The sequence below is a fragment of the Diabrotica virgifera genome, chromosome 6, assembly GCF_917563875.1.
Source record: "Diabrotica virgifera virgifera chromosome 6, PGI_DIABVI_V3a".
NCBI lineage: Eukaryota > Metazoa > Arthropoda > Insecta > Coleoptera > Chrysomelidae > Diabrotica > Diabrotica virgifera.
This window is the reverse complement of record NC_065448.1, coordinates 14882332-14908915: the sequence shown is the minus strand read 5'-3', so window position 1 is coordinate 14908915 and position 26584 is coordinate 14882332. Positions and strand designations below refer to the sequence as shown.

Below are 26584 nucleotides of genomic sequence, written 5' to 3'. Positions count from 1 at the left end.
CACAGCACTAAGCGAACGTAGATTCCACAAAAATATATTTTTTCTCGTTGAAATTATTTGATAGATATGATATTTTAATTTTTCTGACTGTTGCTATGGGTTACCGATTCCAAAAACTACTCGTCCCCCGTGAAATAGTATACGTACTTGTTTTACTTTAATTTATATTGACAATTTAAAATATTTTATACAAATTAGGATCGAACATACCGCCGCCCTTGAAGTTATATAGGGATACACTTCAATAAAGAAAGGTAGTGACTAATTACTTAAAAATCGGCTCGCTTAGGCTGTGGCTTGCAGAATTACAATGACTTATTATACAATACTTATACATACATACCTAAATACTACATAAATGAAAGAAAATTTAAAAGTAGTTGTTTCGGTTAAAGTAAAAAAAAATAAAAACCGAATGTTTATTGTTCATGGGGTAACGGGCACAGTTTAGTAATGCTACGTTTGATAGTTCCATTTGGGGTAGCGACGCTCACGACGCGCACAAGTCCGTCTTTGCCAGGATGAAGAGCACTTATACGTCCACGGGACCATTGATACGGAGGAAGACCATCATCCTTCAGGAGCACCATCTGTCCTTGTAATTTGGCCGTGTCTTTGCTATATCTCCACTTTTCTCGTTGCTGCAGAGTATGCAAGTATTCATTTTTCCACCTCGACCAAAAGTGCTGCATCATACGCTGCAAGAGCTCAAATCGGGTGAGCCGGTTGATCGGAAAATCCTCATAGTCTATAGCAGGAACCATGTTAAGCGGATGACCAATGAGAAAATGGCCTGGAGTCAGCACTTCCATATCATTGGGATCGTTGCTCATAGGAAACAGGGGTCGAGAATTTAATACACCTTCAATCTGAACTAAAAGAGTATATAATTCCTCATAGGATAAAGGATTGGAATTGTTTATAATACGGTACAAGTGAGTTTTTATTGATTTTATGGCACTCTCCCATAGCCCCCCAAAGTGTGGAGATCTGGCAGGAATGAAATGCCATGTTATTTTATTTTCTTGAGAAAAACCTCGGATGGCATTTGTTTTTAATACATTATATATACCTTGCAGCTCGTTGTTAGCTCCAGTGAAATTTGTACCATTATCTGAATACAAATCGGTGCATAGACCTCGTCTCGCAACAAAACGTCTTAAGATGCTCAAGAAGCATTCCGAAGTTAATTCACTAGCTAATTCAATGTGAATCGCTTTAGTAGTTAAACAAACGAATACGCAAATATATGCCTTAGTAAACCGACGATTTCGAAATTTCGATTCCTTAAGTTTGAATGGTCCAGCGTAGTCGACGCCAGAGCGCGCAAAGGGATGAGAGATATTGACTCGAGAGGGTGGTAAATCCCCCATTAAATTGTCCATGGGTTGAGCATTGCTTCTAAAACATGGAATACATTTACGAAGAACATTTCTGACCACATTTCTACCGTTTAATGGCCAAAAGGATTGTCTGACGAAGGATAGCGTCGCCTGGGCTCCAGGATGAAGGTTTCGCTTATGCTCATAAAATATAATTAATTCTGTCAGAGGATGCTTATGTGGAAGTAAAACCGGATGTTTAGCTGAGAATTGGATAGAAGCGTGTCTTAAGCGACCTCCCACCCTAATTATGTTTAGGTCGTCAAGGAATACGTTCAGAGAGCTTAATTTGCTGGAAGGTTTGACTTTACCATGAGACTTTAATTGGTGAATATCCTCAGGAAAGCTTTCTCTCTGAACGTGTCTAACAAGATGATGTGTGCTTTGGACCATCTCCGTTAAGGTGAGATCTCCAATTATCCGGAATTCCCTTGAAGTCTTGGCGTTGTAGATAAATCGAAAACAATAGGCCAGAACGTTCCGAAGTTTAGTATAACTAGAATATCTATTAACTAGTGAAGATATTAAGATTGAATGAGATACTTGAGATGATAGAACAATAGATTTTGGATTAAGTTCCATTAAATCGAGATCAGGAGTATGAGCTGTGAAGTTCGATATATGATTGTTTGAGGTCCAAGTATCCTGAGATTGCAACAAAAATGAAGGTCCATGCCACCATAAATCACATTCATGCAATTCGGACGGACTAGCTCCTCTAGATATTATGTCGGCAGGATTTACATTGGAGGGTATATGATGCCACTCATCTATTTTTGTCAATTGCTGGATTTCGGATACACGATTGCATACGAATGTTTTTAAAGTGCGAGGTTCAAGACCCAACCAGCATAGAACAATTGTGGAGTCGGTATAGAAATAAATTTTTGAGAAAGTAAGTTCTAAAGATTCGATTACGTTTTTAGTTAGGCGAGCAAGAGTAAGTGCTCCACACAATTCCAGTCTAGGTAGTGAAATAGCCTTTAACGGAGCAACACGTGATTTAGCGCACAGTAAATTGCTAAGTATACGACCGTGTATATCAATAGATCGTACATATATGCAAGCTCCATATGCATTTATTGAACTATCGGAAAAGCCATGTAGCTCAATGTAAATAGTATCTTTCGTGGTGACTTGACGAGGTATATTAAAAGAATTAACGAGAGTAAAGTTGTCTATAAACGATTTCCAGATCTTATAGAGTTCGACAGGAATAGGATCATCCCAGTTAAGTCGCTGAATCCATAATTTTTGCATTAAAACTTTTGCTTGAACGATCATGGGCCCAAGGCAACCTAGAGGATCAAAAATAGAAGCTATGGTTGATAGGATTGTCCTTTTTGTAATAATGGATGGATTTGCTGTTATCCTTGTATTGTAGATAAATGAGTCAGTTAAAGAATTCCACGATATGCCAAGAGTTTTACTGTTTGGTGAATCTGTTATTATATATTCTTCTTTGTGATCGTCTACATTTATATCTGATAGCAGGGCCGTACTGTTTGATGAAAATTGTCTTAGATTGAAGCCATAGGAACTTAATATTGAAGTTAAGTTTCGACGAAGAGAAATCAAGCCTTGTTCAGTTGAAGCACCTGTGACCACATCATCGACATACGTATCTAGGTTGAGCTTACGACTTTCTTCAGGAAATGTAGCCGAAGAATGTATAGAAATTTCCTTTAAGCATCTAGTAGCTAAATATGATGAGCTTGCCAAGCCGTATGTCACGGTGTTTAACTGATAGATGGTAATTTCTTGGGAAGGATCATTTCGCCATATCACGCGTTGAAGGTTACGCTGTGCTGGTTCGACCAGTACTTGTCGATACATTTTGGCAATGTCACCGGTAAATACGAAGTTGTGCTGTCTAAATCGTAGCAATATGGAAAAAAGATCGCTTTGAACAACAGGGCCCACCTTGAGTGTATGATTTAGTGATATGCCGGTAGAAGTGGGACACGAGGCATCAAAAACGATACGAGTTTTAGTGGTAAGACTATCATTCTTTTCGACAGCATGATGAGGCAAATAATACAAAGAAGAAGAATCAGGTTCAAGATCCGAAATTTTAGACATGTGCCCAAGCTCGATGTACTGTGACATAAATTCGCAATAGGCTTGTTTTAGAATGGGATTTTTCTGAAGCTTCCTTTCGATTGATAGAAATCGTTTAAAAGCTATGTCATAAGATTTGCCTAGTTGTGCAATTTGAGGTTTAAGAGGAAGACTCACTTGAAAACGTCCAGTGTCGTCGCGAATTGTGGTACATTGAAAATGGACTTCACATTCTTCTTCTTCCTTAGTGTATTTAGAAGGAATCGTAATATAATTCTCTTCAATTTTCCAGAATTTTTCGATACAGGCCTGAAGAGGATCGGCCGATAAAAGAAAGCAAGAACTGGGACCAGAATGGTAGCAATAAGCTTGTGAAGGAACTGGGCCACTAACTACCCACCCCAATTTCGTTTGTTGTAAAAATGGTTGACCTTTATTACCCTTTATTTGTCCAGAACCCATGAGATTAAAAAATAAACCTGCACCAATGAGTAGGTGTACTTCAGAAGGATCGTAGAACTGAGGGTCAGCTAATGTGATATTATTGGGTATATTAATATAAGAAGGGTTGATTGAATGCTGTGGTGTTAGATCGGTTATTTGATTAATTACGAGAGCAGGCATTTTGAAAGTGAAATCTCCGTTTAAAGATTTTACTTCTAATTTTACACGTTTAGTAAGTGAAGTTGTAACGTGATTTATACCTGTTATAGGTAGGTTAACATGTTCATATGGAAGATTTAGTTTCTCAAATAGTTCTTGAGTAATAAAATTGGATTGGCTTCCACTATCTAAGATGGCTCTGGCCAGTGTGGGTTGCCGATTTTTGTCAAATGTTTTTACTACAGCAGTAGCTAACAGTATGAATGAATTGGGATTTTGATTAAATGAATATAAGTTACAGGATGTCTCTGGTTGTCTAAAAGTGCTAGGATTATTTTGATGAGATTGGGGAAGATTAGATGTGGAAGATATATGGTTTTTATTATGATTTTGCGACTCGGATTGAGTTCTATGTAAAAGGCTATGGTGTTTATTTTGACAAGTCTTACAAAAGTAGCTAGATTTACAATCCAAAGTTTTATGTCCGGACCTTAAGCAATTGGTGCACAGATGAAGCTCCTTTGCTTTTGCAAAACGGTCCGGTATCGGCATGGCATGAAACTTAGAACAAGAGTAGATAAAATGGTTATCTGAGCATAAACTGCACCTTGGTGGCACTTGAGCTAATGCGGTAAGGGTTGAAGATTTGTCAGATGACTTGACATTATGCCAATCTCTTTTATGAGATATCTTTTGGTCGCATTTTTGTTCAACAGATTCTAAAATTTTACACCTTTCTGATAAAAATTTTAAGAAGTGTTTCACATCGGGAGATTGCTTTCCTGCTGAGACTCTTTCCCATTCTTTTCGAGAATTGATGTCAATTTTGGATGTTAAAAGATATATTAGAATGGTACTCCACTCGAAAACGCGTTCCCCTAAGTTTTCCAAGGATTTGAAATGGTTGACGAAAGTGTCTAAAAGTTTTCTCAAGGAACGAGACGACTCATCTTTAGTAGGACTTAGCTCGAAGATGGATTTGACGTGAGCATGAATAATTGCCCTTTTGTTTTCATAACGGTCGCACAATAGATGCCAAGCCGTTTCATAATTTGCTTCGGTTGCGGAGAGTGCTCCAATAATTTGAGCGGCTTCTCCCTTTAGACTGGATTTAAGATAATAAAATTTTTCGATTTTATGAATAGTAGGATTGTTCTCAATAAGTGCCTCAAAGGTTTCTTTGAAATTTGTCCAATTTTCATATGTGCCAGAATATATGGGCAAAGGGATTGGTGGTAAATATGAATTAAGACGATGAGAGTTGAGCATTGGCGAAGATGACATGGATGAAGATGACCCATGAATGGGTGGTTGCTCCGTTGATGTGGGATTGAGAAGTAATGTTGCTTTAGCTACTAAGGCATAATATTTGCTTTCGAACTCTCCTCGTTCATCATCTTGATTGCCGAGGTTAGAGGTTGTATCAAATAAACAAATACGTTCAATGTCACACTGTACCTTTTCAAACTCAACAACTAACTCCTTTAAGGCATCCAGACGCGCTTGTAATTCAAGACGGATTGTGTCAGATAAAGGAGTTACACATTTTTCAAGGAAAGTGTTAAAACGAGTCACTGTGGATTTAACAGTGCCACGACGAGCTACAAGATGTTTAAGGTCTTCAGCACTAGCCATTTTTATCAATTAATTAACGCTAATAGGTTTGAGAGAAGGTTATAAATTTACTGTGTTTTGTGGAATATACTAATTAATAAGAATATTGCTAGCTATTAGTTGCAGTACCAAGTTAAAATAAGTAGATAAGCTAAGTAAGCAATAAAAAATAAATTGTTGAAGATGTGGATTAGGTATAAGGATGATACGGCTATGTTGGGCCAAATATTAATAATGCTTAGGATGTCTTTATTATAAGTAAATTGATTTTAAATGCGTTGATTATATTATAATTAAACGATATTCCCTTCGATGGGTGCTGCTATGGTAGGCTGGTTGTTGTATATTATGTATTAATTAATATGATTAATATTGTAGATTATTATACAAATAATATCTGATAACGTTTATTTCAATATTTAGATATGTTAATTAGCTTAAAGAAGTAAGTTTTTTTTTTTTTTAAGATATAAATCCAAAAATTATAATTTGTTTTTAAAGAAATGTGCCAAATGTTTAATATTTTGTATGATAAAGTAGAAAGAATATGAACTAAAACAAAACCATATGCCAATAAATTATATACTCTCAAAGCAAGATTAAAATAAGTGAATCAAATATTCTAACCTTACTTCTCGATGCTGCAAGCTGTAGGTACCAAATTCAGACGAAGGGATCGATGTTTTCTTCGGTTGTCAAAAAATCCGGACGAAGTAGACCAATGTTTGCTCTGAACCCTTTTTCTTCGTTGGAGGACTGTAAAAAGCCAACGAGGGTATTCAGCACTTTTCGTGATGTCCTATCTTTTTTGCACAATGGTTTCTGCTGTAGGAAATTCACAAGGTTTAAAGATGGTTTGATAGGTTCTTTATTTCAGCGCATTCCACAGCACTAAGCGAACGTAGATTCCACAAAAATATATTTTTTCTCGTTGAAATTATTTGATAGATATGATATTTTAATTTTTCTGACTGTTGCTATGGGTTACCGATTCCAAAAACTACTCGTCCCCCGTGAAATAGTATACGTACTTGTTTTACTTTAATTTATATTGACAATTTAAAATATTTTATACAAATTAGGATCGAACAACATTCTCTTTAAATTTAATAACCTTGTCTCTATGAAAATTCCTTATTCTTTGGAATTTAGGTCTTTTCATAGAGCGTGGACACTTGACTGGTTTTCTGTGCTGAAAACTTAACTTTGCTCTGTTTTTAGAAACGAGTCTCGTATCGTAAGAAAAATGGACTGGTAATTAATCTTCCATTAAACCAGGCTGCATTCCAATTCCATGGACTAGCCATTAATCAACCAACCAGACTTCTATCTATAACCAATGGAATATAAAATGGTATAATACAGTCACCAGACTCCACCGTCTAATAATTAACTATATGTTAGAAGACCTGATATCGTAGGAACATTATCAAATTTTCATCCAGCAGCCTTACATCAACAATAATAGCATGGCAAGTTAAGTGTTTTAATAGGAACAATTTTCTTTAATATTAGGGTGTGCAGCTACTTTTTTACTTTTGGGCCTTCAGCCATTTAATTTAGTTTGGATCTTGTACAGAACTTGCTGCAACATAGAGTCAAGTGTCTTTATTTATTAAATAAAATGTTTGTTCAAATTTTGCTTGTGATCGTTCTTGCTAGCATTTTTTGTCTTAAAGATTAGCTGAACTAGCTCTGAGAAGATAGGAATCTCCATGATTATCTTTGTTGGTGAAGAGGAGATACTTTAGCTAATGTTGACATCCTGATAATCCTAAGTCAGCGGTGCTCAAAGAGTCGATCGCGATCGACAGGTCGACCGCCAAAGTTTTTGAAGTCGGTCGCGATTCACGGAAAAAATACAAATGAAAAAGACGTGGACACTAATTTACTTCTGCATATATATGTGAGGTGGTTGAAATAATTAGTCCCGAAATAATTTCTTTTCTAGAAGAACGAGGAGAAAATTTACTTCAAAACTAAAAGCTCAGTGATCTGGCTTTCGTATCAGATTAAGCTAATCATTTGAACCTCCTTAATTTGGAACTACAGGGTAAAAATAACAATTATCGATATGATGAGCGCAGTACATTCCTTTGTCAACAAATTGTTATTATTGATTAATCAAATGAACAGAAAGGATTTAAACAACTTTCCATCGTTGAAAAAAAGGTTAACCGCCCATTTGAATTATATTTATTATGGGACGGAGATGCAAGTAGTTCATGGCGAGTTTGAAAGACGCTTGGCTAATTTTAAGAAACTGACAGATATTGTAACATTCATGTCTAATCCATTTTCTTGTGAAGACGTGGAAAAATTGCCACTGAAATATTAATTCCTTTCAATATGGAGATCATTTCCGTCCAAAATGAGGCACTGAAAATAATTTCGGATACTTATATACACCTTAAGTCCAGAGCGGCTGATAAGAAATTTTAGTCTTTTATACCGTATAACAAATATTCATCTTTGAGGCAAATAGCTCTGAAGCTCTTAGCATTCTTTGGATCAACGTACTTGTGTGAGTCTGCATTTTCCCAAATCAAGGCAGTGAAGTCAAAGTATCATAATCGGCTAACTGACGAACATATCTCATCATGCTTGCATCTGGCCCTCGCTAATTCCGTACTATCATATGAAAATCTTGTGAATATTATGCAGTGTCATGCATCAACATCCAAATAAAATAAGAATGAAAAACATGACTTTAATTACAACTCTCTGAAGTTACAACTTTGTATCAAATAGAAATGTGCAACAAAGTTTTTTATTTTCAAAGCTGTTGTTTTTTACTAAACAGCAGTCGATCGCTGGACGCTTGCCCGCTAGATCCCACACAGTATAGGTCTGAGCACCACTGTCCTAAGTGAATCGTGGATTTCAAAATGATACGACCCAAGTGTTCAGTACTTACAGTTTGTTGTTCTGTATGATATTTTAGCATTGAGCATGCTTTAACATAGGATTAAGAAAGTTAGTTGTTAACGTTATTGTGACTTTAAAATTTGAAAGCATCATTAAACTAACATATGTATTAAACAAAATTATCTAAATAGTAGTTTTCAGTGTTTAATTTGTTAAATAAGAATGCACTTTTACCATTGTAGTATTCGCTTTTGGTTCCAGATTTAACCAAAAGTTGTTTTCTAGTTCTAAATTGATATTGGCAAAACTAACAATAGCCTCTCCAATTAGCCTTTCTCTTCTCATTCGTTCACAGCCGTATAATCGAAGTCGCAAGCCCATAGAATTGACGTCCTCTAAAAAAATAGTGAAAACGAGTGATATTAAAATTTACGAAAAAATGTTGTAAGGTGTTTTGAGAATGAATAGACATATTCTGTCAAAATAAGGAAATATTAAATCAAAAATCTTTCTCTCTGGATTTAATAGTTTGTTATATCAATGGAATAAATTATAAGTTTTGAAGACAAACAAAAAAGAAATACAATATTATGTACTTTTACATTTTTTAAATATTGGTGAAGGTGCTGGGAAATATTTCTATACATATTTTGTAGAAATTTCTAAAGAGATTAGACCTGGATACCGCGTACCAAAAAAAAGTTGATTAATAGCAAGCTGCAATTTTCTTAATAGCTTAATGGTGTCTAGTCGGACAAACTTTAATGTATCGGTACACTGGAACAGGGGAAGTTTTAATTGTGGAACAGGTTAAAAATTTGGAACGTCAGACTACGAAAACGTTCCATGTATTTTGTCGGACAGAACTTCCAATTGATTTGTTACCATTTTTCGACGTTTTCGTAATCCGACGTTTCAAATTTTTAAACTGTTCCCCAATTAAAACTTCCCCTGTTCCAGTGTTCCCGTACATCAAAGTTTGTCTGACTAGACACCGTTAAGCTATTAACAAATTTTCAGCTTGCTATTAATCAACTTTTTTGGTACGCGGGATCTAGGCTACTAGACATATATACTGTCAAAATAAGGAAATATTATCACATCAAAAATCTTTCTCTCTGAATTCAATAGTTTGTTATATCAATGGAATAAATTACAAATTTTGAAGACACACAAAAAAAAAGTATGTACTTTTACGTTTTCAAATATTGGTGGATGTGCTGGGAAATATTTTATATTTTGTGGAACTTTCTAAAGAGATATGCAGTCGGAAAAATGAAAGAATACCCATGAACGAACATATAAAACACGCTGCATTTTCCTGTCACCGTGTCACAAAGAAAATTGCCCAGCGCAAGTACATATGTATATTATTACAACGTGTACTTGCGCTGGCCAATTTTTTGTGTGACACGGTGACAAGAAAATACAGCTTGTTTTATAGGTTCGTTCATGGGTATTCTTTCATCTTTCCTACTGTATATTTATGTATCATGAAATGGTATGATGCTGGTGTGAATCAGTGGTGTGAATTTTTATGTTATCTGTTTCCAACAGTGACTCTGTCAGAATATTTCCACGCTAAGTAAATACACTTTAAAGATATAAAAATAAATTCAGTTTACCTGGATTAACTCGATGCAAAACAAAATTTTCCATATACTGAGGATTATCTCCTTGCCGGATTTTAGTTTTGTGTTTTTGTTTTTTGCTAGGGAGTAGAATCAATCTCACCTACAATTAAAATTTACTATTAGAAGTGTACTAAAAAAACTATTAGGTTATACCACTCTGGATGTCTCATTCTTCTTCTTGTTGTAGTTCCTTCTATCGGAGGTTAGATATCATCACAGCTATCCGTACCTTATTGGCGGCTGCTCTGAAAAGATTTACTGAGCTGCAACTATACCACTCTCTTAGGTTTTTCAGCCAGGAAATTCTTCGTCTTCCTATGGCTCTTTTTATACCTTGCATTATGAGCCTTAATATCTTATATTTTGCACCTCTGGTAATGTGGCCTAAATATTCCAGCTTTATCGTTTTTTTTGCGTTCCTCGCGGGTATTTTCGTTGCCAAATCATATAAATCTTAGCATAGTCTTGAAAGGATTACAAAACATTGCTGCACGTATTAGTGGCAAATACTCCATAATCCACACCTCACACAAGTTTTCTTTGTTATTTCTATGTACAACTCTTTTGGCACCATTTCGGTAAACTACATGTATAATCACTATTATTCATGATAATTTTTAGGTATACACGTATTGACAAACACCAAACAACAAATGGGGATGAGATATATGTTTCCAATTGAAATACAATGCTACTCTTCCTAGAATTTGTTTACGACCACTATTTTCAAGTTTATTGTTGTAGTAATTTCAATAATTTACGATAAATAAGAGCTTTGTTTGTAAATTCGTACAAGAACAAATTACTGAATATTATTATTATTTATTTATTGCAATATTCAACAATTTTTTTACCAGTTATGTTAGTAATAAATAATATTATCTTAAAATTAACATATTATTTCCCTTTAGATTAACGAATTTTTAAGAAAATATACAACAGGTACAAAATTGTACCTACGCCGTCTGTTAACGGTGTAAAATTATGCCGCTCGACAAAGGTTAAACAAGAAGCTGCATCTTGATGAAAACTGGTTTATCGAAAAAATCCTAAGAAGCAAAAAGTTTTAGAAACATTGTGTTTAACTAATGGTGCCACAATAATAATATAATTGGAACGTACATAAAAGTTTGGGAAGGCTTAAGGGAACAAAACCCCCATAAAATTGTTATAGGGTGCACAAATATCACTATAATTTCTTTTTAAGATGTTTTTGCCATAAGAATATCAAATGTCCGTTTTCATTAAAAAATCTCTAATAGTTTTCGATATATCGGAAAAAATCGATTTTCAATTTGTAACTTCAAAGGGCTGTAACTTTTTTTTGTGTGCATATTTATACTAAGGTAAGTTAGGTTTAATCTACCTAATTTTGGTCCCAGAATATGTGATTTTATTTATGACCTGTATTTTTGTTACACCCTGTATACAGCAGTGTGAAGAATATGTAGTAGCGTATTAATCTGGTTTTAAGGTTTGGCGTAATATCTCTATAAATGATAATTTTATGTAGCTTATAGCAGCCGGCTCTGGCTTTTTCAAAACATATTCTTATCTCTTTGTGCATACTCCAGTTATCGTTATCCCACATTCATCACCTGCTTCGGTCACCCTGTTCGTCAGTCGTTACCACTCTCTTTCATTAGAAACTATCAGTAGGTACCGTGCATCTGCGTATCTGAGATCAAAAGTAGGCGATAAAGTAAACTCTTGCCTCACTCCACGCCTTATCTCCACTGCTGCTTCTGTCGTTTTCTGACCAATTCATATCTTTGCACATTGACGTCAATACACATTTTTGATAATACAAAAGCCTTGGTCGTCAATTCCCTTCCCTCTTGCAAGACACCTATTAGCTTGTTCGGGTTGACCCGATCAAAGGCCTTCTGGAAGTCGATATAACACATACATACCGGCTATTCTATATACCTATATCTTTGAACTATGCAAATAATAATAATCCTATTGGATCTGCAAACTGAATAATAGTTACATACAATGATCGCTACATTGTTTGTCGTTTATTTTTTTTTTTTTTTTTTCGGTATATTGCAAATGTTGACAGTAGCCACACTATTGGTATTATAGACTTTGTTGCGTATATTTTAATGAAGAGGTTTGGAAGAGAATACATTTTTATTCTCACAGGTATTAATTACGTACAATACATATTCATGGTTTCTACTGCATATAAAGAACTTCCTCTCATTAAAAACTAATAAAAAATTCACAGAATATAAAGAAAAGCTACAATTGTACAGAAATATCTAAAACCGCGAAAGTTACTCAGGTAGCAAATCAAGGAGAGCGGACTTCGGTTGAACGCGTTGGTGTCAAGAGTAAACATCCATTTAAAACACATTGTGGACAAAATCAGAGATTTTACGACATTGTCAGATAAAATCATCAAATAGTTGTGTATTTAGAATACGTTTAATATATTTTTAATACATATGAATATTACAAGTGCCGTGAAAAATAGGATACTAAGTTTACAATCCGGTGAAATTATACACAATGTATAGGAGGAAATTCACGCAAGAGGAAGCTGAAATAAATTTTACCGTAAAACAGGTAACAAATAAAATACTGAAAAACCTTTGAAACCCGACTGATCTGACAACGTCGCGTAACCAAAGTTGCCGATCGGTCTGACCTTGGCAGCTTCAGATATTTCTATCGACTTGTACCTACCTGCGTGTTTGTGAGTTGACCACGATCCCTGCTTGGAAAATCTCTCGCTTGAAGAACATGAACCGTCATTTTTCGCATGGGTGCGTCATAGAGAAGAGCTATTTCTAAATGGCCACACTTACTTGGCACTACTTGACAGTCAGGCTCAGATCCCGATCCTTCGCCATAAGACATAACTTCACCTCGGTCTTCTACGTCGGGAGCCATCACCACGATACACTGTAGATATAGTACAAAAGTATATTACCAAGAATTATCTCTATTTGGTACACCTCTTATAAAAAAAGTATTCAAGATATAGTACCGGTACTATAACCTAAGTACCATCTCTCTCTCTCTCTCTCTCTCTATCTCTCTCTCTTTCTCTCTCTCTGTCTTTCTTTCTCTTTCTTTCTCTCTCTCTTTATTTCTCTCTCTCTCTCTTTATTTCTCTCTCCCTCTCTCTTGTTCCATCCAAAAGTACTACAAGCGATTCCCTGTCAACCACACTATTCATTATAACATAAGAAACAGTCAAGGCCAGTGGAAATAAAGGAACAAGATTAAAAGATTAAACGAAGCAATAACAATCCTGGCAAATGAAGCACGGAAAGGAGACCTTGAAATTAACGAAGGAAAGCAAAATATCTGATCTGTTCGAAAGGAGAAGATAACAAAACGAGAGTCAACAGCGAACGTCAGAAGTTCATCTTAAATACTTGAGGGTAATTGTGAATAGCGAAAGTAAGAGAAGTTAAGAAGTAACGTAATGAATAGGTACTAGCAGCCAACAAAGCATACCGGAGATACCATAAGCTAATGAAGGACAAGAACTTATCCGGAAATACAAAACTGAAAATATACAGAGTTGCAATTATACGCAGCTGCGACAATGTGCCTCACAGATAAAGATGAAGAAAGATTAAGAATATCCGAAAGGAAAATTCTCAGAAGAATTGTGGGCCCGATAAGAATGGAAATAATATTCTCCTATGCAAAACGAAATGCAAAGGAGAGAGATAATTGGACGGAAATAATCAAACAAATTACATGACACCACTACATCCTTACGAAGGAGAGAAGATAGAGGAGAAGGAAGAATGGAAAAAATGAGAAGAAGAATGTACGGTAAACTAGTAGACCTAATGAAGGGAGAATATACAGTTAGATTTATTAAAATGAGGAGACTGAAATGGCTGTGACATTAGAGAAAAGGAAAAACGATTTACAGAGGGGTGTTCATTTCAAATATACATCGATGTTTTTTGCGATGCATCAATCGGAAAGCTTGCATCGATCTTTTTCGATACATCGAATTAATACATCGATAATGCGCATGCGCGTGTCAATTATCATGGGACACGCGCATGCGCAGCCGTCATGTTGAATCAAAACGGGTTTGAAGCTTTTGAAGTTGGAAAAATGAGAAAAGAGGAGGGAGTTAATGCCATTATCCGCAAGGGATAAGACAGGAGAAAAAAAAGAAGACTAAAACAACTCTGCGCTTGAGCTAAAACAGAATGAAACAAAGAGAGGATTGGTTGGAAAAAATGACTTGAATTTGACTAGTTTATTCCATGACACTATAAATAACAAGATAGGATCTTTCCGTAGCGCAAATACGTCAGAGTTCGCGCATCGCATGACGTAACTGGAGACCGGAATTTAAATTCTTGTTGTTAGCTTATAGTCCAGGCTGTATCGTCGCCCCCGTTAGGTAACATATTCCGATTCGATTTTTTTGCACAAACTCACTTAAAAAGAGTCCTTATAACAAATACACAGAGTGCCGGGAGGTGCCGCGTTCGGAAAATTGTTTAAACAATTTTTTTTAACAAATTCAAGAAATCAATTGTTTCACTTTGTATAATTTTTTTTAGATTATTTAGGTCATTATGAGCTAAAAAGGCCTCTTGTAATTTTTCTCTAAAATTGACTGTTGTTGAGTTTATAATTTGATACTCGATTTAAAATTTGAACAACGCGAAAATGGTAATTTTTAAGGCTTAATAACTCGGTTAAAAATTATTATTATGAAAGTCAAAAAGTGACTGAATCAAAGTTGAAAGCCTTCCTTATAGGAGTCTGAAGAAATGTTGTCATGATTTTATTACTGAGCTGTTATTTTTAATTGTTAACCATGAGCGCTAAGTAAGGCGGCCGTCAATGTGAGTGCAAGTGAGATGAATCATTAGACGGCCAGAATGGTGCATCTCTTTCGCACTCACTATTGACGGCCGCCTATACGCAGTTAGCGGTCTTTGTTAATAATTAAAAATAACAACTTACTAATAAAATAATGACAAAAGTTTCTTCAGGATCTTGTAGAGTGGACTTTAAACTTTGATTTGGTCACTTTCTAACTTTCATAGTAATAATTTTTAACTGAATTATTAAGCCTTGGAAATGGCGATTTTCGCGTTTTTCAAATCGCCTATAACTCGACAACAATAAATTTTAGAGAAAAATCACAGGAGACCTTTTTTTGCTTATAATGATCAAAAAAATTCTAAAAAGAATGAACGAATTGAAAAAATTAATTTTTTTAATTTGATTAAAAAATTGTTTAAACAATTTTCTGACCGCGGAACCTCGCGGCACCCTGTGGATTTGTTATAAGGAACACTTTTTTAGTAAGTTTATGCAAAAAAATCGAATCGAAATAATTTACCTAACGGGGGCGACCATACAGTCTGGACTATACAACCGCGAGCAATTCAAACTAATCGGACATAATTCGGACATTACGAACCATTACGAACTTGGGTCTCCAGTTACGTCACGATTGCCTTCTCTTCGAGATGCGCAATACATTATCTTGTTATTTATAGTATCATGGTTTATTCGATGCATCGATATATCATAAATATTCACTTCAATTTGAATAGGAACATGTATAGATGGCTGCATAGATTCTGGCTATTTCTCAGTATAAAAATCATTTCATACTTTACGTTCATCTTACATATTTAAGGTACTTACTTAAATGTAATCATAGCCACAACGTTGTTGATGTTTGTTATTACTATGTAAATTTTCATTAAATATTTTACTAACAATTAGTTGGCTGTCGTAATACAGGGTAAATTCCACGTCACGTTGTCCATCTGTCTTTTGACACCTTTCAGAAACATCACTCATTTCGCATTCAGTTGCCATTAAGTCATTGAAATGTGATCAACTCAATTTGGATCCCACGTGTTGGGAAACCTGTATACCTTACCTTAGGGCATTATCCTGTTTGCCATGTGACCATCACAGGCCTTTTTCTTGAAGTATGCACTTTTAAGGCATCTATATTTTATGTAAAGGGTTTTTACCCAGATATTTTTCTTTTGTGGCTCAGCTAGCATCCAGTTTGTAAGTATAACCAACTTGCTCTAACCTTTGTCAAAATTTAAATAATAACTTTATATTCATTAAATCGCTTATACTTATTTTTAGATCGAACACTGATGATGATTTTTTATAAAAATCGAAAACGTTTTGTTGTGATGTAGCCCTTTTAAGGGATTTTTAATAAAAAATTTTATACCTTTTACAAAGGATTTCTTTCCAATAAATATTCACTGTATCCGATGTATCAGATTGATTCGATGCATCGAATGGTAAATATCGATGTTTTACGATACATAATATCGAGCATCCCTCGATATCGATCGATCGAATAAGCAGGCCCAAAGGCCCGCTTGCTCATTCGGAGTTCAACTCAAGTTCAACGCCATTCGCCATTACCGAGTTCAAGGTATGAAGTGCGTACCACGTAAAACGGCACTTCGTGCCTTGAACTCGGTTATGGCGCTGAACTTGAGTTGAACTCAGAATGAGCAAACGGGCCTAAGAAGGTCATCAAAGATATCAAAATCCTGAAAGTGAGAAACTGGAAAAACCTATGCACATATAGAAGTCAGTGGAAGAACATTGTAACGAAAGCCAAGTCATATAACAAAATTTGACAACATACAAGAAGAATGCCGAGTGATTCACCGAAAAATAAGCAAATCAAAAAGCTCTAAGTAAGAGGGTCAAACGTACCAGTATTGAAAGACTTTGATGGTGATGTTTTCTGAATAATGAATAAATAAAGAATCAACGTTAAAGGCTACTTACGTCTCTTGTGGTGTTATTGTCCACAGTATCAATTTGTGCAGACGTATTTACCATCTGAATCTCCAAACTATGATTGTCTATTTTTGTTTCTCTTAAGTTGATGGGTGTCCTGAAAAATTTGAAGAAACACAGTGTCTCATTAAAATACAAAATGTAAGGTATATAATATATTATGGTTGTCATTTTAGTTCTGCATATAGCCATAAAGGCAAAAAATAAATAGACTTAAAGTACTTTATTGCTTGTCAAAATATGTCCCACCAAGATCGATACACTTTTGCATACGTTTAAACTAATTGGTAAAACAGTTATTCCAGTCTTCAGTGACACCTGCAAAATCCCTGTTTTAAAGGGATCGATGACTTGTTCTGACGACTGGAATCGCTGCCCACGCATTTAATTCTTGATCTTTGGGAAAGTGAAGAAGTCGTTGGGACTTAGGTCGGGTCTATACGGTGGATGGTTTAACAATTCGATATTTTGAAGATCCATAAACTCTATTGTCTTTTGGGCAGTGTGAGCACTTGCATTATTGTCCTGATGTAGGATGATTCGCCGTTGTGTGTTGCTTTGTCGGAGTTTCGCGATAACGTCTGGTAAACAAACGATTATGTACCAAGCAAAAGTAACCGCTCTACAATCTTCTAATCTAAAGCAATTGTTGCCACGTGACCAGATTTTAACACAACTTGCGACTATTTTCTTTGACAGTCTTCGAGAACGGATCTATTTTGTCGGTTTTTCCTCATCGTCAAACACCCACACAGCGGATTGGCGTTTATTTTCCGGTTCGTAGGGGTAAATTCATTATTCATCGCCACTAACAATACTATACCCAGCAAACAGGTTTGAGCCCAGTTACGTGATGATTACGTTAAATTTACGGCAAATTTCAACGAATACGTAAGTCGGTGATTTATGACGGGAAAAAAACGTATTTCAGTGCCAAATCATTCACCTATATATTAGTGCTTCCTTTATACATGTTTGACATTAGAATAATATAAAATCATAATGACGAATATAGTACATGTTTTTTATAATAGGTGTGAATGTCGGTTACATCGCAAAGGTACGTTTATTTCACGTAATAATCACGAAACAGAAGTAACTTCCTTTGGTTAAATTTTGAGAAATATTTTGAGGAAAACAAATTTTTACAACGGTGTTGGTTAAATACGTATCGCTTGAATTGTACTCACTGTATTTTATGGACGTAGAAAAATTAGATGTATTTCACGTAAAAGTAATCTAAATAATACCAATATTTAAACAAAAAGTTTATGATTTCGCTTTTAAAATCATTTAGCATAACTATTTCAATCCAACCTTGATTTGACGCTATTTTTGCTATTTCTTTCTTAAAAAATATCACAGGAGTTAAAATGATGTTGAGTCTAATTTTCAAATCGCGTGCGGTGATGACTTACTACCAAGCCTTTCTCCTCCTTTAAATACTATCACGTGACCACGGTACGTGATCAACATAGTTGGTTCTAAAACTAAATTAATCGATTTATCGAATAATAGATACGTTTCGGTAGGATTATTTTTTTTATTTTATTCTGGTATTGAAATAGATTTTTAGTAAGACCAATTAGTTAATAGTATAAGAAATTTAAAAACAAAAAGAAAATACGTAATACTAATTTAAAGTAAGTAGAATAGTTTAACTGTAATTTAAAAATAATCGATTTTTAAAATCGATGATCATAACTTCTAATATCAGCTTCTCACATTTCTCACAACAAAAAGTGAAAGTGAAACGTGAAACCGTGAAACGTGAAGAGCTTTATTTCCTTCGTTTTATTTTAGGTGGGTTTATTTATAATAATGTCTTTCGTATTAACGTTTACCTCACTGCTCGAGGGTTGAAGTGCCGCCGATGATGCAATTAGAAAAAACAAGAAAGTGTCGAAGTGTCCTCCTAGAAATAAAAAGTGACCTGTGTTGTGTTTTGTGTTGGCAAATTTTTTAATGTGTCTTTAGGTCGGTACCATTGTTAGTTCATTATCTTGTATAATAATTTTACAAGACAAATGTTTTAAATTCTCTAAAATCTACTAAATAAATACATTGTTAATACATTATACATTATATTATGCTTGTTTTATTTATATGATATGAGGATAATAATTACGTGATTCATAAGTTAATTAAGGTCGAATTATTTACGTGAACCGAGGACGTACCTTTCACGTGAATACTAATATATACATTCCCTAAAAGGTACGTTAATCAACACGTATTTGCAACGTGAATTTCCCGAAACATTTTATTGCTATTTAAGGTAAATAACACGTCTATTGAAGACGAGTTATTCACGTAATTTAAAGACGTGTTTTCAATATGACATTCCAACCAAATTTTCACGTGAAATTCACGTAAGCAATTTACGTATATTGGTGACAAATGTACCCAAAATTCACGTAATTAACACGTCGGTCTGTTTGCTGGGTAAATAGAAAATAATCGTTTCGTTTTGATTCAATTCGAGTCTCTTGCCATCCTCTGACATCTGATGTTTCGGAATATATTCCTTGTCAAAGAGGCTTTACCCTGTCAAAGAGGATACGTGGTCTAAATTATTTTTCACTTATTTCATCATTCCCCTTAGAGGACAGTCTAACCATACTCCGGTGCAAATATTTTAATATTTGCACTTCCTCTTCATTTCGTTATGGTACAATTCAGTGTTCTTGTAAAGCCTCTTTGACAAGGAATATATTCCGAAACATCAGATGTCAGAGGATGGCAAGAGACTCGAATTGAATCAAAAAGAAACGGTTATTTTCTTTTTGTCATACCTTACTCCGTTTTAGAGTACAAAATGACCACGTTTCATATAAGTAATCTGCGACGCATCATTGGAGTGTTCTCCTAGCGGCGCCGGTTGGTACTAGTGTACCTCGGTTAACAGATTACTTGATACGTAGTCGAAATTATTTTTCACTCATTTCATCATTCCCGATTAGAGGACAGTCTAACCATACTCCGGTATTTATATTAATATTTTAATATTTGCACTTCCTCTTCGTTTCGTTATGGTACAATTCAGTCTGCTTGTAAAGCCTCTTTGACAAGGAATAGATTCCGAAACATCAGATGTAAGAGGATGGCAAGAGACTCAAATTGAATCAAAACTGAACGATAATTTTCTTTTTGTCATACCTTACTCGATTTTAGAGTACAAAATGACCACGTTTCATATGAGTAATCTGTGACTCATTATTGGAGTGTTCTCCTAGCGGCGCCGCTTGGTACTAGTGTACCTCGGTTAACAGATTACTTGATACGTGGTCGAAATTATTTTTCACTCAATACTATAAATGTTTTTTAAGCTTCCATTGTTGAACCGTTCTCATGTTGGGAGGGTTCCAATGAGAGAACCAACGGGAAACCCACTTCGTAACACCCAGTTCTTCATGTAGGATGTTTTGTATCGAGGTCTTTGAAAGGTCTAATGATGCCTCTATCTTCCGGTATGTTACACAGCGGTCATCCTTAATTAGATGACGAATCGCATACATGTTTTGCTGTGTGACTGCTGTTTTGGGTGGACCACCCTGGCCTGAATTCGTCGCTAAGACTTGAGCGACCACGTTAAAATTCGCAATACCAGCGGGAAATAGTTGGCTAGTGTGATGTGACTTCATTCCCAAATACAGAAACCGTATTAGTGAGACATTGAATAATCCTCTCCGAAAATTGTAATAAATTATTGCTCTAAAATGTTCTCGGCTAAGATCCATTTTCGACCGACTTGCTAATTTCAAAAATTCACTGCATCTACATAACTTGTTGTATCGTAATACAGGTTTGGATTTAAGTCAACAAAAGGTTAAGGTTACATTTGAGTCGAAAGGTTTTATTGGTCTCTAGGCCTCTAAGCGACTATATGCAAAACTAAAAATCTATTCATGACTTACTTTTGTATAGAGTTGTTAATCTCTGCTGTGACTTTGGTGGAAAGAACTTTGTGTTTTTCTCCTACCGAACTCGTAGTGGAACTGCAACAAGAACTATTGCTACTCATGCCGACTCTGCCTTTTTCCACGAGTGAGATTAGATCATGGTTTGGTTTTGTCGGATAAAATGGTAAGCTAGATGGTTCGACTGGTACTGATATAGGCGAGTGGCCTAGCTGAGTCTTGTTGGCGTGTCCCATTTCGGACTCAGAGCTAGATTCTCCGCCATCGAATGAGTATGCTTTTGCTGAAACACAACCAATCAAATACTGTAAATTATTGTTATCTCAATTTGATAAGCAACAAATGACAAAGATTAAAAAATCACCGAGGATACCGCAAAAAAAGAAAAGAAGGAAGTGGAATAGACAATATGATGAAAATGATGAGGGAATTAGCAATTGGTGTAGACATAAAAAAAAGAGAATTATAGATCCGGAGACGAAATTACACAACTAAAGAATGAAATTTAAGAACTAAAAGATCGACCAAGCGACTACGCAAATTAAATAAGAAAGCAGCGGGAAACAAAAGAAAAGGCTATAAAACACATAAGTCAATAACAGAGGAAAATTCCGTAGAAAACGAAAAAATAGAGATTTTTGAAAGCGAAATAATAATAAGTAAAAATTAAAGGATTAAAAGTTAATACAAATGATCAAAAAGTATTGCGAAAGGCTATAGAGATTTTTTTGGAAAAAGAACTATACCTAAGTATCATTAAATGTAAATGGAGCGAGGAAAATAGGAGAAAATACTACCATAGTGGAATTTAACAACGTAAGGAAGAACAAATTCCACTTCCAATTCCAAGCTTTTGACAAAGTACAACGGAATGAAATATACAAGGTACAAAAATTAGTAAGAATGATAAAATCACTTAGAAAAACAGAAAACTCTACAGTACATGGAAAAATATTTCAGAGAACTCTACAAAGGTGAAGACGCCAATGACAAACACGATTACAAAACAGAAGACAGGTATATCACTAAAGAAACTGAAGTAGAAGCGAGAATGAAGATCTTAAAGAATAGACAATCGCCAGGTACTGATGGAATACCGAACGAACTGCTGAAAGAGAGCAGAGATACCACAAGATTAGCAGACCAGTATCACAATACCGATTTTTAAGAAAGGACAAAGGTCATGTCCGGACACCTACAGACGAATAACTCTCTTAAATACGTACGATTAAATATAACAAACCTGCATATATTTGTTTCTTAAACATAACGAATGCATTTGACAGAGTCATACTTAGCGATATAATAAATAAAATTAAGCAAACAGCCTCAGTCCATTTCTATTCAATATGCTAATGGATGAAATAATAGAAGATGTGGAATCGCTACAACTAGGATACAGACTCGGCCACAGTAGAATCAGTATAGTGTGCTATGCGGATGATGCAGCCCTGATTGCAGAGGACGAGGATGACCTACAAAGACAACTTTATCGATTCTATCAAGCATGTCGACGACTCAACATGAACATATCCACGCAGAAAAAAAATGCATACCATTGCGAAAGACCCAATTAGATGCAAGCTCGTGGTAGAGGGGAAACCCATAGAACAGCTAAACCAGTTCAAATATCTAGGTGTAGAGTTATCAAGGTACCATGACCCCGCCAGAGACCTAGGAGAACAAATTAACAAGGCCGCTGTCTTGTCCGGATGTTTGAGAGATGTGGTCTGGAATAACCCATATATGAGAATGGACAGCAAAGTTAGAATTTATAAAACTTGCATCAGACCTGTTATGACCTATGGCATTTAATCAAGAGAAGACACCAATAAAATCAATAGCATGTTACGAACAGCCGAAATGAAACACTAAGAACAATAGCATGGAAGACAAGAAGAGATATGAAGACAAGAAGAATACGAAACAACATCATCAGGGAACAATGTGGCGTGCAAGATGTAGTCAGAGGGGGCAGGCAAAGACGAAGAGAATGGTTCAGTCATGTAAAAAGAATGGAAGAGCACAGACTACCAAGAATTGCTCTAGAAGGAAAACCATCAGGCAAGCGTTCACCGGGGAGACCACCAAAAAGATGGAGAGATAGCTGGCAGTCTACCTCTCAAGAAATACTTCAACGTCGGAATTAACAGATCGACAGATCTACAACAAGTATAAGAAGAGAATAAGAAAAAAAACAGAGGATAGGGTTAAAATAAATGGAAAAGAAACAGATCAGTTTGAAGTTAGTGAGGGGGTGAGACAAGGGGGCCCACTGTAATCACTGTTGTTTAGTATCCTTCTGAAATTGTCGTCGAAAGTATATGTACTGATAGTCAGAAGTTAAGAAAGATTAAAAGAAAAACTAAAAAGTCTGAAAGCGAAATCGAGAAAGAAAGGAATATACGGAAGAGACAGAACTAGAATGCATTCAAGGACAAATGTGATAATAATCACAGAAGAAAAAAAATATGAATTCGAGTACGTAGAATGATTCCAGTAAACAAGCGACATTCATCAAGACACCAAATAAGAAGGAAGAAATCCAAGCTAGAATTATGGCTGGTAATCGTTCCATCTTTGCTATAAACGTGTTATTCATCATCATTCTCTTTGCCTTATCCCTATGCGGGGTCGGCTTCCCTAATTGCATTTCTCCACACAATTCTATCTTGGGCCATATCAATGTTAATCCCCTTTACCAACATGTCCTGCCTTATCGTCTCCCCCCAGCTCTTCTTTGGTCTTCCTCTCCTACTCCTTCCAGGAATCTGCACTTCAGCTATTCTTCGTATTGGGTGGTTAACGTCTCGACGTTGAACATGACCAAACCATCTTAACCTATGCTCTCTCATTTTGGCATCAATTGGTGCCACACCTAGACTTCCCCTAATATACTCATTTCTAATTTTATCCTTCTTTGTCACTCCACTCATCCATCTAAGCATTCTCATTTCCGCCACATGCATTCGCTGTTCCTCTTTCTTTTTCACTGCCCAACATTCAGTTCCGTACATCATAGCTGGTCTTATGGCTGTTTTATAGAATTTTCCCTTCAGCTTCATTGGAATTTTTCTGTCACACAACACACCACTCGCTTCTTTCCACTTCATCCATCCAGCCCTAATTCTACTGCATGCATCTCCATCTATTTCTCCATTACTCTGTAATACCGATCCTAGGTACTTAAAACTATTGCTTTTTACAATCATTTCACCATCCAAAGATACCATTTTATTTGTAGTAACTCCATCTTTAAATGAACATTCCAAATACTCTGTTTTTGTCCTACTAAGTTTTAAACCTTTTTCCTCCAGAGCTTGTCTCCACTGTTCCAGTTTTTGTTCTAAGTCTCTTTCACTATTTCCTACTAACACGACATCATCAGCATACATTAAGCACCATGGAATGTTCCCCTGTATTTTCGCTGTTATCTGGTCCAAAACTAATGAGAATAAATACGGACTAAGCACAGAACCTTGATGCAATCCTACTTTCACATGAAATTTATCAGTCTCTCCCACACCTGTCCTAACACTAGTCGTTACTCCCTCATACATATCCCTCACAATCTTTACATATTCACCAGGGACTCCTTTCTTATTGAGTGCCCACCACAGAATCTCTCGAGGAACTCTATCATATGCTTTCTCAAGATCAATGAATACCATATGAGCGTTTGTTTCTTTACTCCTGTATTTTTCCATCAACTGCCTTATAATGAAAATTGCATCTGTTGTTGATCTACCCTGCATAAAGCCAAATTGATTCTCGGATATTTCGGTTTTTTCACGTATCCGTCTATCAATTACTCTTTCCCATATTTTCATGGTGTGGCCAAGCAGTTTTATAGCCCTGTAGTTTGTACATTGTTGTATATCTCCCTTGTTTTTGTAAACAGGTACCAGTATACTGCTTCTCCATTCGTCTGGCATTTGTCCAACTTCCATAATTCTATTAAATAGACCTGCTAGCCACCTTGTTCCTGTCTCTCCCAATGCTCTCCATACTTCCCCAGGAATATCATCTGGTCCTACCGCTTTTCCTTTCTTTATTTTTTGAAGCGCTTGAGCCACTTCCTCGTTGGTTATTTTGGTGACCATTGCTGCTACTGTATCCGTTGACTCTACAGGCTGTCTGTCAAATTCTTCATTTAATAAGCTGTCAAAGTACTTTCTCCATCTCTTTTTGACATCCCTTTCGTGAACTAGTATTTTATTATTTTCATCTCGGATACATCTAATCTGATTAAAATCTTTTGCTTTCTTTGCTCTCTGTTTGGCTATTTTATATATCTTCGTTTCGCCTTCCCTGGTATCAAGTTGATCGTATAGGTTTGAATACGCTTCTGCTTTAGCTTTTGCTACTGCTACTTTCGCTTCCTTTTTGGCGACCATATAGTTTTGAAGATCTATGTCCGATCTGGTTTCTTGCCACTTTTTATATAATTTTCTCTTCTCTTTTATGTTTCCTTTTACTTCATTTGACCACCACCAAGTCTCTTTATCTTCAAACTTCTTTCCTGACGTTTTCCCAAGTATTTCAATAGCCGTCTCTCTAATAATATTGGCCATTTTTCTCCAAATTGTGTTAAGGCTTCCTTTCATGTTCCAACATATTTTTTCTACTATTCTTTCCCTGAATAGACCTTCCTTCTCATCTTTTAGCATCCACCACTTGATTTTTTGTGGTCCTCTCCGATATTTTTGTTTAGTTTCGCTTTTTACTTCGATGTCCAGAACAAGCAGCTTATGTTGTTGGCTTACTGTCTCACTAACTATTACCTTGCAGTCCTTGCATTCACGTATGTCTTCTTTCCTTATCATGAAGTAGTCTATTTGGGATTGATGTTGTCCACTTTTGTAGGTAATAAGTTGAGTTTCTCTCTTTTTAAAGAATGTGTTAACAATCGCCATATCCAATGCTGTTGCTAATTCTAGCATGTCATCTCCAGCTTCATTTCTAGTTCCAAAGCCTAATCCCCCATGTATTGTTTCATATCCTGTCTTGGCTTGGCCCACATGTGCATTGAAATCACCTCCTATTATAACTTTCTCCTCCGCTGGAATATCACTCAGTATGTCTCCCAATTGATCATAGAAAGCTCTTCTTTCATTCTCACCCAGACCTGTTTGAGGAGCATACACACACACAACATTCAATACCTCTTTATCAATTACAAATTTCACTGACATCATTCTATCACTCGTTCTTACAACATCTACTACGTTATTCTATGCTATGCTCTATGCTCTATATGCTATTCTATGCTCTATATGCTATAAACGTGTTATTAAGAAGTAAAAACCGATATATAGACCGATATGAACAGATCCGAACATGTTGTTGGTAACCTCCCAAGTTTATACAATTTTATACCAATATTAGAAAACATTCCAAATTATTTTAATCCAAAACAAGGTTTAATACACTTTTTAACAGGACATGGACCGTACCCAACATATTTGGAAAGATTTAACTTAAAAGATGATGCATATTGTGAATGTGGAGAACTAGGTACACCAGAACATATAGTGTTACATTGTGAAAATACTATAGAAAATGAAGAACATAGAGAAATGAGAAGAAGATTAGAAAGAATTGAAATAAGAGATATATTACAAAATGAAGAATATTTTGAAATATTAAACAATCTCACACAAATAATATCTAAAAAACAACAAGAAATCTATAATAATAGAAGAAG

General features: G+C 35.6%; 1 protein-coding gene across 1 annotated transcript in view; it reads right to left on the bottom strand.

The window, feature by feature from the left end:
• The window catches only part of LOC114325384 (synaptotagmin-14), a 66981-nt gene that overhangs the window by 9583 nt on the left and 30814 nt on the right, over nt 1-26584 (bottom strand). Inside the window, exons 3-7 of the mRNA XM_050655162.1 lie at nt 20875-21160; nt 16946-17054; nt 12857-13075; nt 10154-10262; nt 8763-8923 (exon numbers count right to left, since the gene is read on the bottom strand). Coding sequence (XP_050511119.1) covers nt 8763-8923; nt 10154-10262; nt 12857-13075; nt 16946-17054; nt 20875-21160 — 884 coding nt within the window. The remainder of the gene's footprint in view (nt 1-8762; nt 8924-10153; nt 10263-12856; nt 13076-16945; nt 17055-20874; nt 21161-26584) is intronic.